This window comes from Trichoderma ghanense (genome assembly GCF_004382785.1).
Source record: "Trichoderma ghanense strain CCMA-1212 chromosome Unknown scaffold_13, whole genome shotgun sequence".
In the NCBI taxonomy this organism is placed as follows: Eukaryota; Fungi; Ascomycota; class Sordariomycetes; order Hypocreales; family Hypocreaceae; genus Trichoderma; species Trichoderma ghanense.
Window position 1 is genome coordinate 379,276 of NW_027395676.1, and position 13,978 is coordinate 393,253.

Consider the following 13,978-nt stretch of genomic DNA (forward strand, 5'->3'; position numbering starts at 1 on the left):
GGGGGGGGGGGGAGCAAAGCAAGAGAGCAAGGCGAAAACTCACAGAGGACAGATGTGATGGGAGAAAGCCGGGGAGCTATAGCTACTGTACTATAGCCGACACCAGTTGACTCCCGGCCGCCTTCTTATACACGGGCACTAGGCACAGGGCTCCCTATGATCCGAGACTGACGCCATCGTGGGCACAGTAGAAACCATCGGCGAGTCCCTGTCAGTTTCAAGAAGCCATATTGGTCGCTATTGAAATTGGGGAGACAGAGAGAGGGGAAGCTCGGCCATCAACGCAGCAGAGCACAGGAAGAAACAGCCCGCGATGGGCTCACGAAAAAGAGAAAAAAAAAAAGTTGGAGAATAGGACAGCCGCACCTGCCACACCTCCGGGTCCGGCAACACAGGCATGGTGGACAGGGCAGGACCAAGCGGGATGGGATGGGATGGGATGGGCAGGCACGAGGACTGACGACGAGGATAGGCTGGAGGGGGGCTGGATAAGATAACGGGCAAAGGGCCCCGCGAGTGGGCAGCAGCAACCCTGTCACGACTTTCCAGGTTGTTCTGTCTCTCTGTGACTCCTACCAAAGCTGGCAGAAGGCTGGAAAGAGCGAGCCGCAGGACCACTGCGTTGACTGATCACATCCATGGATTGTGCAGCCGCGTCACGCGCTCAGCTGAGGTGCAACTCGCGGCAGGAAGCAATCGTCAGAGGCAATCCCGGCAACGAAGCAGGAGCAGCACAGAGTCTCATTGCATGGTAACCCAGCACGTCAGGAGGCACTGCTTGTCCTCCGAGATGGAGAGTACAGGACTTGTACCACAGGCGGAGCGGCGACAGAGGGCCTAGACGCTGCGACGGCGATCGAATTGTGTCCAGAACCCAGTCCAGCCCAGCCAGCCCAGTCCCTTCCGGCAGTGAACATCCATCGCGCTGCAAAGCGTCAGGTAGCTCATAGGGACAAGCCATGGGCAACAGCCATGGCGGACTTGTGTAGCCCACGAACATGAACTTGCCTTGCCCGGTTTCACCTCTGCGCCGACCTCGTCCTCCGTTGTTCTCGGCCTAGTCATGGGGCTTAAACCAGCGCCTCCGAAAGTAGGTCATTGTCCCTCTCGCGGCCGGCCATCTCTTTCCATTTCTCATCAAATCGATTGTGCATTGATCCGGACTCGGGGGCGGTGGTGGATGTGCTGACCTTACATCACATCACCATCACCAGAGGATTCGAGCACACATGCGACGGGACCTACCAGACACGAATTGGACAGTTGCGGTCAAATGGTACGGGAGGATGATGACGGGGAAGAGGATGGAGAAGAGGGGTAATACTTGGGCACGACGCTGTTCTGAGCTTCCTTCTCAGACGGGGTATGGGCAAGACAAGGGAAGCATGGACTACCGAGCCGTGATTGATTCTTCTTTGTTCGGGTTACCTATTCCCGTCCACTGCCGAACGACGGGCTTCTCTTGCTTGCGCAAAGTCATGAGGCAGGCCAGGCTCTGTGTAGACCGACGGCGTCGACAGAGGAGATCGACTGCTACACTCAGGGACCCTCCCCGAGGTCCGGAGCTCTTGTGAAGCCTCGCTTCTGGGTCGAACCAGACCCCCAAGTTCCTGTCCGTCTCCACGCTGAAATGATCCGCAGATGTGCTACTACTGTGATACTAGTGAGGGCAGGCATATCATGCATGGGGGGCCACAGGAACTACGGAGTCTGTCGTCCTCCTACCCACGTTACACACTTATCGTCTACTACTATTACCTAGTAAGTATCTATCTAGGACTTCCTCTCCGGAGTGGCACTTCTGTCCGTCTGGCTCTATTCTCGTATTGACCTACATTAGTGTCTGCTGCCTTCTCTTGGCTTGACGTCACCTGGCCGAATGGCACGTTTTGACAGAAATCGAGGCATCATTTCTTCCAGGGCATATCGGCTAAATCACACAAGGTCCAGCAGGCGTGTGTAAATTGAGTTTGTATTATCATGTCTGTGTCGTTCAATGTCATCTCCTTACAAAGGTGCTGCGGACATCGACGTTCCCTTTACCCAGCCGTTGATCTCTTTCTCTTTTTCCTTCTTCTCTGAAAGCCTTCTCGGGGCTGAAGAAAATAATTAATCTTTACCCCACCATCCGTTCTAGATTGCAAAATAGAAAAAACGCAACAATAACACTTTGAGCTGAAAGGTAGCTATATTATTGTCCGTAGCACGATCCCTGTGAGCCCCCATATTTTTGTTTCACCCCTCTAAGCCTTGAACTCCTCGATATTGCTGCTCTCCCACTTGCCGGGGATGAGAGCCAAGGGAACGATACCTGAGACGTGCATCTCGGGGCCGAAGATCTTGGCGTTGAGGCCGAGCTCCTGGGTGGCGGCCCGCATGTTCTTCAGACCCTCCTGGTAGTTGGGGCCCGCACGGCGCACCCAGATCTGCACGTTGTGCTCAATCAGCTGGGGAGCAAAGTCACGTAGGGCGCGGATGACGCCCTTGAAGGTGCTGGCAACGTTGGTGAAGTTGGCAATGCCACCACCAATGAAGAGGACCTTGCCCTGCTCAGCCATGGGGGCACGCAGCATCAGGTCAAGGACCGTTCGGGCGTAGTGGTAGGTCTGTGACTCGGTGGGAGCACCCGAGTATTCACCGTAGTTGGCCAGCTCGTCAGCAAAGCCCGCCGAGGCAATGGCATCGGCGTACACGACGGAAGCACCACCACCGGCGACCAGCGTCCAGATGCGGCCAGCGGGGTTCAGGACGGTGAGCTTCAGAGAAGCACCCGTCTTGGCATCCAGCTCGGCGATGAAGGCCTCCTCCTTGGAGAGCTCACGGCCGAAGGGGGCGGGGAACTCGATCGGGGGGCCAGCATCGATGCTGATCTTGTCGCTGCCAGCCACGTTGGTGAGGCCAAGGGCAGCGGGAGATCGGGCAATAGCCCACTTGACACCGCACTCAAAGTCGGCGGTCTGGTCGAGCTTGGCAGCAAGATCCAGGAAGTGAACGTCAGCCGAGGTCTTGTCCTCGTTGGGGATCACGACCAGCGGGTTGATCTCAAGGTAAGTGAACTGGCAGTCCACGTAGACGGCGTACAGCCGGGTGATGAAGTCAACCAGGACATTGTGAAGACCAGAGGGAACCTTCTTGAGGAGGGTAGCGGCAATCTCCTCGTTGGAAGGGTACTCTGAGAGGTCGACGGGGATCAGGAGCTTCTCAGCCTTGGCGTCGACATCACCGACGTCGACACCACCCTCGTGAGTGAAGAGGATCCAGTCACCCTACATCATGAAGAGTCAGCGGTGAGAACTTGTACAAGGCGACGGGATATCAAAGTGAGATAAGATGCTGTGGCCGAGAGGTAGATGTTGGGGTGTAATCGGGCGGACAGGGGGTTCGAGCTAGGTCGTGCCCGGGACCCTCTCTGTTGTGACATCCGTTCGTCCGCCCGGCCTGTTGCTTCGGCACGTTACGGCAGCAAATTTCAGACCGGTAGCAAGCGCCTCAGCCATATAAAGGGAAACCGCTTCTTTCGCCCGAACAACATCTAACCCAACCCTTTCAAGTTCCCGGTTGAATCTTCATTTTGTTCCCTCTTTTCCGTGGCACTTGGCAAGGGTGAAGGCACTTGCCTCCCAGCCAACAACATGTCCTGGTTCGACACGTGAAGCATTCGCTTCGTTTCTGGATGAAACCAACACACAACACACGATGAGAAGGAGAGAGAAAAGAATAGTACTCACATCACGGACTGAGTTGATGTTGATGTAGTACTCGGTGTCTTGAGGGTGAGGAACGAAGGGCTCGACCAGGAACTGACGCAGAACGCCAACTGTGTGCTCGACCTTCTGCTCCTTACCAGCGCGCTCAGCAACCCAAGCCCTGGCCTCAGCCCAGGTCTTGTTGAGAGCCAGCAGACCGCTCTTGCCTCGTCGCTTGATGAGCTGATCGGGCTTTGCAACGAACTTGGCACCGGGCTGGAGCAGCCAGGGGTAGGTGACCTCGGCCTGGTTCAGAACGTCCTCAACGGCGGCATCCTCAGGGAAATGCAGCGAGGCGAGTCTGCTGGGAGGGTTGTGAGTGGTGGGCGCGGGGAGAGGACTCGGCTTGATGACGGGAGCGCGGGTCAGGTGGTAATTGAGAATGGCCTTGCCATCGGCTTCGAAGATCGCTTTGGCGGACATTTTGATGGACTGTGCCTACGGCGAGGAAGGAGAAAAGAGGAGGATGACTTCGGAGGACAATGTGCGTGGGTGAAGGAAAGCCTGGTCTTTTATGTCGTCAGCAAGTTGTTGCGAGGCACGACGATGGAAAAGGGACGACCCAATTGCTGCACAAAGAGTGCATACGCAACAGAGGACAAGCTTGGGCACCGAATTGCTCGCGAGGCCGTTGCAGACGAGCAGCGACGACAACAAACGACACGATGCGAAAGTCGAACACCCGAAGCCATCTTGGATCTCGAAGAGGGGCAGTTTATTTACACCTACCGCTGCGAAGAAACTGGAGCGACGGAGACTTGCAATTGCAATGGCAAGAAAAGCTGGATATCTGACGAAGGAGAGGGAAAAGGGAAAACGAGCCTGAAGGACGAAGAGGCGGATGGCAGGAGAGAGGATGACTTTCAGCCTTTCAGAAATGCGGCAGAAGCTCCACGGTGGCCAGCTGCGAAGGAGGGGGGGTTGAGGGGTCAGGGAGCTGCTGCCGTGCGGGAGGTGCGAGGACATTGCTCGAGCACCCGGTTCGGGGGTGCGACTTTTGGGAGGGGCGGTCAGGGCACTCGCCGCTAAGGGCCTGCAGGCGGTGCTAGGGCCGAATGGGGGCATGCGGCGCGTGCCAAAGGCGGCCGGAGCCGGGTGCTGATTCGGCGGGCGACAAGGGAGCGAAAACCATTGGGGCACCGAAACCTGCGTCTGGTTCGCCAGCGGCTCGCGTACCGGTACATGCAGCAGCCAAGCCGATTGTTGAGAAGACCCAAGTGGATCGCCCTTCTTCTCAATCATTTTTTCTGTCTCGACGAATACCGGAACGTCACGAAGTACGAGTACGCGATTTCCTTGCAAGGGCAAGGCAGCAGTGGTTCGAGCAGCGGGGAATTGTGTGTCCTGTGCTGTTTATCAGTCCAACAAGGCGTGAGACCATGCAAGGGTCTCGGGATCGCAATTCCTGGCTCTCTCTCCAAGGGGCACTGCAACGCCGAAGGAATTGCCCGCGGTTCTGGAACCTGCGATACGGCTTATCTGGGACTTGTGTCACCATGAGTCCTAGACAGACGGATTCAGACACTCTGGCCCCTCTTTGTCTCTGTCGTTCGGCTGCTGCTCTGCTTTCGTTGCTCTGGCACTTGTACATGCGCGAGAGCTGCGGCAGCGCCCAACAAAGACGCCTCTGCTGCAAAGAAGCCTGGAGGCGCGCGCCATGTCCAGCGCCCTAATGGGACAAGGCTGAGGGTCTCGTGCACTAGAGTGCCGCGATCACAGCACCGGCACCGCTGGCTCAGGCACAAGTACATACACCCAGCCAGACGTATTCGTACCCGTTCTGCGCAGGTGGGCCGTTGGGCGGGCAGGGGACCAGAACGCAACCAGTCAGCCACCAGCGACTCGCAACCCCACCATCAGCGAGCCATTGCCCCTCCATGTGCAGTTGACCATCACTAGCATCAGCACCAGCGCCAGACGCGAGCAAGAGGGACGGATGAGGGACAATCTCTCGACTGCCGGCCGATGCCCTGCTAGCGGCACTCGCTGCCCTGGGCGCTGGATACGACCCAATGCGCGGAATGAATGAATGCTTGACAGGAGGGACATTGAGGGCCTGAATCCCTGGTCTTTTACCAGGGCAACGAGGAGGGAGACATCGTGATCGCGGGCACGAGCACGGATTGCGGCCGTCCCAGGCTGGGATGCGATGGGATGAGATGACGATAAGCCCCCGCGTGTTTGCGAATGCGAATCAGCCAAGGGCGTCATATTGGATTCGGTCAATCGAAGGTCGCAACCTTGAAGGCCTCTCAAAGTTCCCAGCAAGCTCGCATTACAGGCAATCCAGGCAAATCCAGGCCCTCGATTCGACAAGGCAACCGACACAGGAAGAGCAGAAATGTGTGGCTCGGCGAGGTACCGGTACCACCGGATGCCAGCCGGTGCGAGTGGCCATGGCCCAGCCGCGACCGGGATCTCCCATCATATCATCCGTGTCTCAGAGGCGCTCAAGATTGTTGCTATTCAACAATTCTGAGTTAGACCTGCGGCCCTCCACCCCCTCCCAAAATCTTTCCCCAACTCGTTTTTTGTGGCTTGTTGCCGTGCGAATTGACTTTCTGATTACGCCCCCCCCTCAAGCTTGAAAAAGCATCGGAATCTCTCTTACCCGCTTGCAGAGGCACACGACGCCAAGTTTAGGTTGCCGGGAGCACGTTGGACGAAATCAGCGGACCACGGACTCTCACCACTTCGCTGCGCGTGCTCGCCTTAACCTGCATTATCCTCATCCTGCGTCAGCGCCGCTGCATTTTGGGCGCCACCTCCAATTCATCCCTCCGGTAAGCATCTCGTCTCTTGCTCTTGTCCCCCAGTCCATCGCTTTCACACTTTGGCACCTGGCTGCACGTAAACACGCCGATCGCCGCTCTTGGGTTCTGGCTGCCGTTAGGCGGTGCAAGGCTTCGCTGGCCGAGTCCGCCCTTCCCCACCGTCTCGGAGGCCCAGGTACCCACCGGGCTAGCGTTCGTACCGGGTACGTCCGCGGCGCCTCCACGCTGGTACAGGGCTCCCCTCGCTGCACATGGTGGACGGGGTGCGTTGCTGCAGCGTGGTACTTGCGTGTGAGGCGGGTGCTTGTACGGATACGGCGCGAGACCTGGCAGCCACAGCCCATCCCGCTGAAGCTCGAGCCCCGCCCTGCGCGTCTGGGTGGCCGCGAGAGCTAAAGCAAAACCAGAGCAGCCCTGAGGGCGGTTCCAGGTCCAGTGTCACTGCTCTGTGCTGCGCTGCTCTCCTGAAATCTGGCTCTCCCCCGTTGAACGGCGTCTGCATCCTTCAATTGCCTGCCGCTTCTCTCTTCCTTCTTCCTCTTCCTTCTTGCCATCCATCTCCCTCGCCTCAATCTCGTCCTTGTTGTCTCTGCCTTGGTGTGGGCAGACACAGAATAGCCTCTATTAATCCTCCCAGTCAAAGCTCAGCTGTTGACCAGTGCCTTTTTTTTTTTGCAGGACGCACTTCACCCCGCCATTTTCTTCCTGCCTCACCTCTTTTCCCCCTCCGCCAAACCAAAACAGCTTGACCAGCTCGCACACACATCACCATGTCTGGCTCCAAGGATCAGCTGTCGGCCAACGATAGAATCCAGCGCTTCGCTGCCCCCAGCCGCCCTCTCAGCCCTCTGCCGTCGCACGCCCTCTTCTCCGAGAAGACGCGATGCTTCGTCTACGGCCTGCAGCCCCGCGCCGTCCAGGGCATGCTGGACTTTGACTTCATCTGCAAGCGCAAGACGCCCTCGGTCGCCGGCATCATCTACACCTTCGGTGGTCAGTTCGTCAGCAAGATGTACTGGGGCACCAGCGAGACTCTGCTGCCCGTCTACCAGCAGACCGAGAAGGCCATTGCCAAGCACCCCGACGTCGACGTCGTTGTCAACTTCGCCTCCTCCCGAAGTGTCTACAGCTCCACCATGGAATTGATGGAGTTCCCCCAGATCAAGACCATTGCCATCATTGCAGAGGGTGTTCCTGAGCGAGTAAGTTTTCTGTGTTTCTTCTCCCCCCAAGTTTCTCTGTCTGCTCCAAGTGATGGGAACAGGTCGAGCGGGCGGATAATGGACCCATTGGGAAACCAATTGCTGACCATCTGTCCTCTAGCGAGCTCGCGAAATTGCTCATGTCGCCAAGAAGAAGGGCGTCACCATCATTGGCCCCGCCACTGTTGGTGGCATCAAGCCCGGCAGCTTCAAGATCGGTAACACTGGTGGCATGATGGACAACATTGTTGCCTCCAAGCTGTACCGCAAGGGCTCCGTCGGCTACGTCTCCAAGTCTGGTGGCATGTCCAACGAGCTCAACAACATCATCTCCCAGAACACCGACGGCGTCTACGAGGGTGTCGCCATTGGTGGTGACAGGTATCCCGGTACCACCTTCATCGACCACCTGCTGCGATACCAGGCCGACCCCGACTGCAAGATCCTGGTGCTGCTCGGTGAGGTCGGTGGTGTCGAGGAGTACAAGGTGATTGATGCCGTCAAGCAGGGCATCATCACCAAGCCCATTGTTGCCTGGGCCATTGGTACCTGCGCCAGCATGTTCAAGACGGAGGTCCAGTTCGGCCACGCCGGCTCCTTTGCCAACTCACAGCTCGAGACTGCCACCGTCAAGAACCAGTCTATGCGCGAGGCCGGCTTCCACGTCCCAAACACCTTTGAGGACATGCCTGCCGTGCTCAAGGAGGTCTACGAGAAGCTCGTCAAGGAGGGCACCATTGTCCCCCGCCCCGAGCCCGGCGTCCCCAAGATCCCCATCGACTACTCTTGGGCCCAGGAGCTCGGTCTCATCCGAAAGCCCGCTGCCTTCATCTCCACCATTTCCGACGACCGTGGCCAGGAGCTCCTCTACGCCGGCATGCCCATCTCGGACGTGTTCAAGGAGGACATTGGCGTCGGCGGTGTCATGTCCCTGCTGTGGTTCCGCCGCAGACTGCCCGACTACGCCTCCAAGTTCCTGGAGATGGTTCTCATGCTCACTGCCGACCACGGTCCCGCCGTGTCTGGTGCCATGAACACCATCATCACCACCCGTGCCGGCAAGGACCTGATCAGCGCCCTCGTTTCGGGTCTGCTGACCATTGGCTCCCGCTTCGGTGGTGCCCTTGACGGCGCCGCCGAGGAGTACACCAAGGCCTTTGACAAGAACCTCAGCCCCCGTGACTTCGTGGACAGCATGCGCAAGCAGAACAAGCTGATTCCCGGCATCGGTCACCGTATCAAGTCCCGAAACAACCCCGACCTGCGTGTCGAGCTTGTCAAGGAGTACGTCAAGGCCAAGTTCCCCAGCCACAAGCTGCTCGACTACGCACTGGCCGTCGAGACCGTCACAACCTCCAAGAAGGACAGCCTGATCCTCAACGTCGACGGCTGCATTGCCGTCTGCTTCGTGGACCTGATGCGCAACTGCGGCGCCTTTTCCGCCGAGGAGGCCGAGGACTACCTCTCCATGGGTGTCCTCAACGGTCTGTTCGTTCTGGGCCGAAGCATCGGTCTCATTGCCCACTTCCTCGACCAGAAGAGACTGCGCACCGGTCTGTACCGTCACCCTTGGGATGACATTACCTACCTGCTGCCCAACCTCAGCGAGGGCCAGCCCAGTGGCCAGGGCCGAGTGGAGGTTCAGATTTAGGTCGGAGTTTAGAAGAAAAAGAGGGATAGGAAGACATTATAAAATAGCTGTGGTCGTTTGATGGATTTGGGAAGGGAATGGTTTGTCAAGGCTCCAAGTAGCAGCACACACGCTCGTAGTCGCTGCGGGATCGTTATGAGGATTTAAATCATAGTTTATTGATGACAATAGATGAAACTAATTCACCATTATATCAACTTGGTGAGCTTGCCGATTGCAAAGTAGTCGCTCTGCCTTGGTGTCGAGAGCTCAATGTCCCGCAGATGTTTTGAGTGTATCTTAGCCTTCTCATTCTTTGTCACGTGACGCGGACGAGGCTGTCGATGTGAAGTTGGATGATATCTTATCGCAACCACTTGCACTTTATCCCAGGCTACGAAACAGCTCCAATTCCACAACCAACCCTCGTACAACCTTTAATCTTTTGCCAGAGGCGAGGAAACGGCAACAGCGTGGTACCACAGTGTGCGCAATTCGACTTTTTTCTCATAAGTGTAGCCATCGGGGCTCTCCGGACGGAAACTTGTACGACCCTACTATCTTGCATCTATTTTCTCATCTTGGGAGCGTCAACGGGCTTTGCTGACATAGGCGGCGCAGTTGAGCCCACTCGAAGTCTACGACCCTTTTCCTTTGAAATTCCCATTATAACCGCTCCCGGATTTACGAATTCCACGACAACCGATCAATCCCATCAGTCCACCAAAACACACACCCCAAGAAAGAAGATCGACGTCCCAGAGCGAAAGCCCCAGAGAGCAAAGAGGATAAAAAGACAAGAGAGGGGGGAAATATCAACAAAGTAAAAACAAAAAAAATACACGAAAGAAGAGAAAGATGTCCTTCTTCCGCATCACCCTCCACCGCTCCGCGATAGGCCTCCCCGAGCGCACCCGCGGCGTCCTGCAGGCGCTCGGCCTGCGGCGGCGCATGCAGACCGTGTTCCACCCGGCGGAGCCGCAGTTTGCGGGCATGATTATGAAGGTCAAGGAGCTGGTGCGCGTGGAGGAGGTGGAGAGGCGGTTGAGCAAGGGGGAGGTCAAGGCGGAGAGGACGCCGGAGAGGGGGTTTTATGTTGAGAGGGCGGTGAGGCGGATGTGAAGTCTGAACTGAAACTGAGCTTTTTTTTTTTTTTTACTGTCGTCGGGAAATTGGGAGATTGAGATGGGCTGGTGATGATGGGGATGGAAAGGGTTGAGCGAGGAGGACTTGGTTGAGAGGACGAGAATGGATGTGGGATAGAGTGGTTTGAATGGAAAGGGGAGAGATGTATATAGGTTTGGGGGGGAGGGGAGCTTGAGGATCTACGAGGGGGATGGACTTGACAGGCTTCACTTGTACGATATTGTAACGGCGTCTAAAAGAGATCAAACAAACCTGTCATTCTCATGTTCTATTGCCCCAAGGGCAAAGCACTATAATCGAAGGCGAAGAAAAAGACAAATTCCATGCATTAAAATAAAAGTAATTGATCCATTCCAATACCAATTCCAACTCAATGGTGTCAATAGTCTGAAACCCCCCTGTTCAAGTAGACAAGCAGAATACCATTTGACACCCAAAGTGCTAAAGAGAAGTTACACACGGGTGCGGACATGTCAAAAGTTCAGACCCGTTGGCGACGGCCAGAGGACGACTCCTAAAAGCTTCGGGCCTTGTCAATATACTCCTGGGAAGGCGTCTCGTACTCGTTGACAAAGTACGTTTCGCAGTTGCGGCCCAGCCAAGAGGTGAACTTTCCAATTTCTTCTCGGAGACGGGATACGGACTGTTGGTCCATGTTTGTCTGTGCGAGAAGTTCGGGCAGTGAAACTGAGAGCCAAAATGTTAGCTGTTGCTTATTGAAGAGGTTTGAGGCAGCAGCTGCTGCTGCTGCTGCGGAGTGACGAACCAATGAGACGGGCCAGATGCTCTGCGCCGTAGACATCACAGACGCTCTTGTACTGCGCATTCTCGTCGGCGTTGTCCCAGAGTTTCCGCAGGTCCATGTACTGATGGCGCTCAAATCTAGAGTCCCTGTAAGCAGACATCCAAATGCAGGTAGAAGCCAAGGAACGCGTACCTATAGAGCAGTATCCTACTAAGAGCCTTCTCGAAATACTCCCGAAACCCGGCAATGACCTCCTCCAGGATATCCATACTAGACGAGCCCTCTTCTCTGCGTGGCCGCTCAACAGCAAGATAGTCCTCAAAGATTTTGGAGACTGGATTTGCGTGCGGTAAGGGGACGAGCTGGTTGTTCTTCGTTATGTTCTCCCAGTCGTCTACGAGCATCGCCTGTATGTGATCAGGCACTGAGATGTTGATCATTGGCTTGCTGTGGAATGCGTCCTCCTGTGAAGCTGTGAGATTGGGTTCAAGCAAGGGCTTGCAATGTAATGAAACAAGTGAAGTGGTCGACAAGCGAATATTTTATACAGGGGAAGAGAACATATAGAGAGGGAATACAGCAGGGAGATGCGTGGGAAAAGTGGAAGCTCCTTGATGGCGGTATCGTCAATGGCCCAGAATCGTGATACAAGGTCGCCATTTCCCAGTCAGTGCAGGCTCAGAGTGCAGGCTCAGAGTCAGGCTCAGGATGAATTTCGTGCTCGGAAAGACCTTCGTGCTCTCTCTGCTCTTTGTGCTCGGGACATATCTCCCCTCCTCGAGAAGAGCTGCGTGCTGGTTCCTCCATGTCAACCCGAGCTTGGTAGGGCGTTGGCGCAGAGAACGAGGGAACTCGGGAGACGGCTCAGACTTGATCTTGGCTTCCGTTGCAATCTTATCTCCAACGTAGTTCCAGATCCCTCCTGTCCTGTCATCGTCCGTGGTCCAGGCACCAAGAAGAGCTGGTGCTTCATCAGGCGGAGAAGCTCAGGGGCAATCGGAGGATCAGCCTCCTCGGCTTTGACAGCCTTCTTGGCTTTAGCAGCCCTCTTAGCCTCGGCAGCTTCCTCGCAGCCAACGCGGCATGATCCGCCTCCCGGTTCTTGTATGTAATTTTGAGCTTGGTCCGCCGGCGACTAGGCTCGGGGACCGGCTCGGAGGCTTCCCGGGCTTCCCTGGCAAAGTCTGCAGCCCGGTTGTTGTATGTCAGCCTGAGCGTGATCAGGCGTTGAGCTGCAGGCTTGGATGACGGCTGAGACCTGTACCGTCTGGCGGGTTCAGGCATGGAGGCGACCTGTGCCGGGGCCCTGGTGGAAGACCCTGGAGACAGCTTTCTCTCTGCGCCGTTGGCGAGGCGCGCAGGCTTGACGTTGTTGTTCCCTTTTGAGTCCATTGCGGTTTGGGAGCGGACTATCGTTGGTAAAGCGTCGAAGAGGGTGTAGAAACGTAGAAAATGTGTCGTTTCTCTGATCGAACGCCTGTCAAGATGAGAGTGCATGGACGACATAGTCCGGATATTGGCGATGTTGAGGAAGTGATCCAGCATGTACTTCTGTCCGAAGCAAAGGGGAGGAAAGCCATGGTTATATAGCTACTGGGGACCCCTCTAATGGTCTGCAACATCTCGCCATTGACTCTCATCGACTGAATGCGGATAACTCGGAAGCAGCCCTCAACTCTAGTTCATGCCAGTCTCCAACCTTGTTGTCTGCCGGAGGCCAGTCGAGCGAGTATAACGAAGAATATGTGGTGGCGTAGCTTTGTCTTTGCGGATCGGAAAGTCGCCGGACCACGAGGAGATGGCCGGCGGGTACATTGCAGTCCAAAGCCTTCAAATTCCCCAGCAGTATCCGCAAAGCTTGTGAGGTACGATGGTTTCGAAGTGCTGAAAGTCCCCTTGAGGCGACGCGTTCGCTAGAGTGCAGGACTGCCACGATTCTGGGCCCGGAGACAAAGACAAGAGCACGCCACGCAACGTGCAGCACCAAAGTATATTTCAAGAAAAAAAGGGTCGATGAGAGCAAAAGGGGGCAAAGGGGAGAGAAAATCACGCGAGAAACACATTGAGAAGTGATGAAAAGGTCAAACAAAAAAGAAGCAAAATCATGCTCACCTGCTCCAGCTCCCAGTCCTTGCCTCTCCTCCCGCCGCGGCCTCCCTGGGTGACGGCCGAGCCGCGCTCCTCGCTGCCACGCGCCGACTCGCCGCCGCCGCCGCCGCCGCCGCCGTTCTTGACAATCTTCTTGGGCATCTTGGACGTCTTCTGCATGCTGTTCTTGAGCTGCGCGTGGAGCTGGGCCGCCAGCTCCTTGTGCTCGTCGTCAAAGGGCCGGATCCTGTCGACGAGCACCCAGTCGTCCCAGGTGTTCTTCCAGCCCTTGTAGTGCACCTTGTAGCGGTAGCCCTCGTTGGGCTTCTCCGCCGGCTGCACGTCCATGATCTTGGCCTCGTAGAGCATGTCCATGTGGAAGCAGAGCACCTTTTCGTCCTTTGCGAACGGCGGGGGCGGTTGTTGTCGCGCCGGCGCCATGGTTTGGGAAAGGGTGAGAAGATGGATGAAAGGATGTTTCTGGGGGGGAGGATTAATCTCTGCTTTGTTGGCTTGGGGGGGGCCAGAGTTGAGATGGATTCTTTACCTAGAAAGGATGAGGTAGATGAACACTTTATGATGGCGTACACTGAAGAAGTTTTGCACTTTGATGGTGATGAAGTTGGAATGGCGTTGACAGCCAAAGG

The 13,978-nt window shown here is 56.2% G+C and overlaps 5 protein-coding genes across 5 annotated transcripts; 3 read left to right on the top strand and 2 right to left on the bottom strand.

The window, feature by feature from the left end:
• Positions 1-2,243: 2,243 nt before the first annotated feature.
• CCMA1212_008775 (uncharacterized protein) lies at positions 2,244-4,930 on the bottom strand (the record flags this gene model as incomplete). Its single annotated transcript, XM_073705889.1, has 4 exons — positions 2,244-3,266; positions 3,729-4,184; positions 4,476-4,488; positions 4,923-4,930. The coding sequence occupies 4 exons, from the start codon at positions 4,928-4,930 to the stop codon at positions 2,244-2,246; spliced, it is 1,500 nt and encodes a 499-aa protein (XP_073555537.1).
• CCMA1212_008776 (uncharacterized protein) lies at positions 4,293-4,775 on the top strand (the record flags this gene model as incomplete). The annotated part of the gene is made up of 1 exon (XM_073705890.1): positions 4,293-4,775. One exon carries the CDS (start codon positions 4,293-4,295, stop codon positions 4,773-4,775), a length of 483 nt encoding a protein of 160 aa, XP_073555534.1.
• Positions 4,931-7,290: 2,360 nt separating the features above from the next.
• CCMA1212_008777 (uncharacterized protein) lies at positions 7,291-9,373 on the top strand (the record flags this gene model as incomplete). The annotated part of the gene is made up of 2 exons (XM_073705891.1): positions 7,291-7,722; positions 7,844-9,373. 2 exons carry the CDS (start codon positions 7,291-7,293, stop codon positions 9,371-9,373), a joined length of 1,962 nt encoding a protein of 653 aa, XP_073555535.1.
• Positions 9,374-10,210: 837 nt separating this feature from the next.
• Positions 10,211-10,474, top strand: CCMA1212_008778 (putative 54S ribosomal protein L33; the record flags this gene model as incomplete). The annotated part of the gene is made up of 1 exon (XM_073705892.1): positions 10,211-10,474. One exon carries the CDS (start codon positions 10,211-10,213, stop codon positions 10,472-10,474), a length of 264 nt encoding a protein of 87 aa, XP_073555532.1.
• A 538-nt stretch (positions 10,475-11,012) lies between these two features.
• Positions 11,013-13,872, bottom strand: CCMA1212_008779 (Chromatin modification-related protein eaf3; the record flags this gene model as incomplete). The annotated part of the gene is made up of 4 exons (XM_073705893.1): positions 11,013-11,185; positions 11,265-11,380; positions 11,436-11,707; positions 13,356-13,872. Coding segments are annotated over 4 exons (1,077 nt in total), but the record flags the coding sequence as incomplete, so codon positions are not given.
• Between the last annotated feature and the right edge of the window lie 106 nt (positions 13,873-13,978).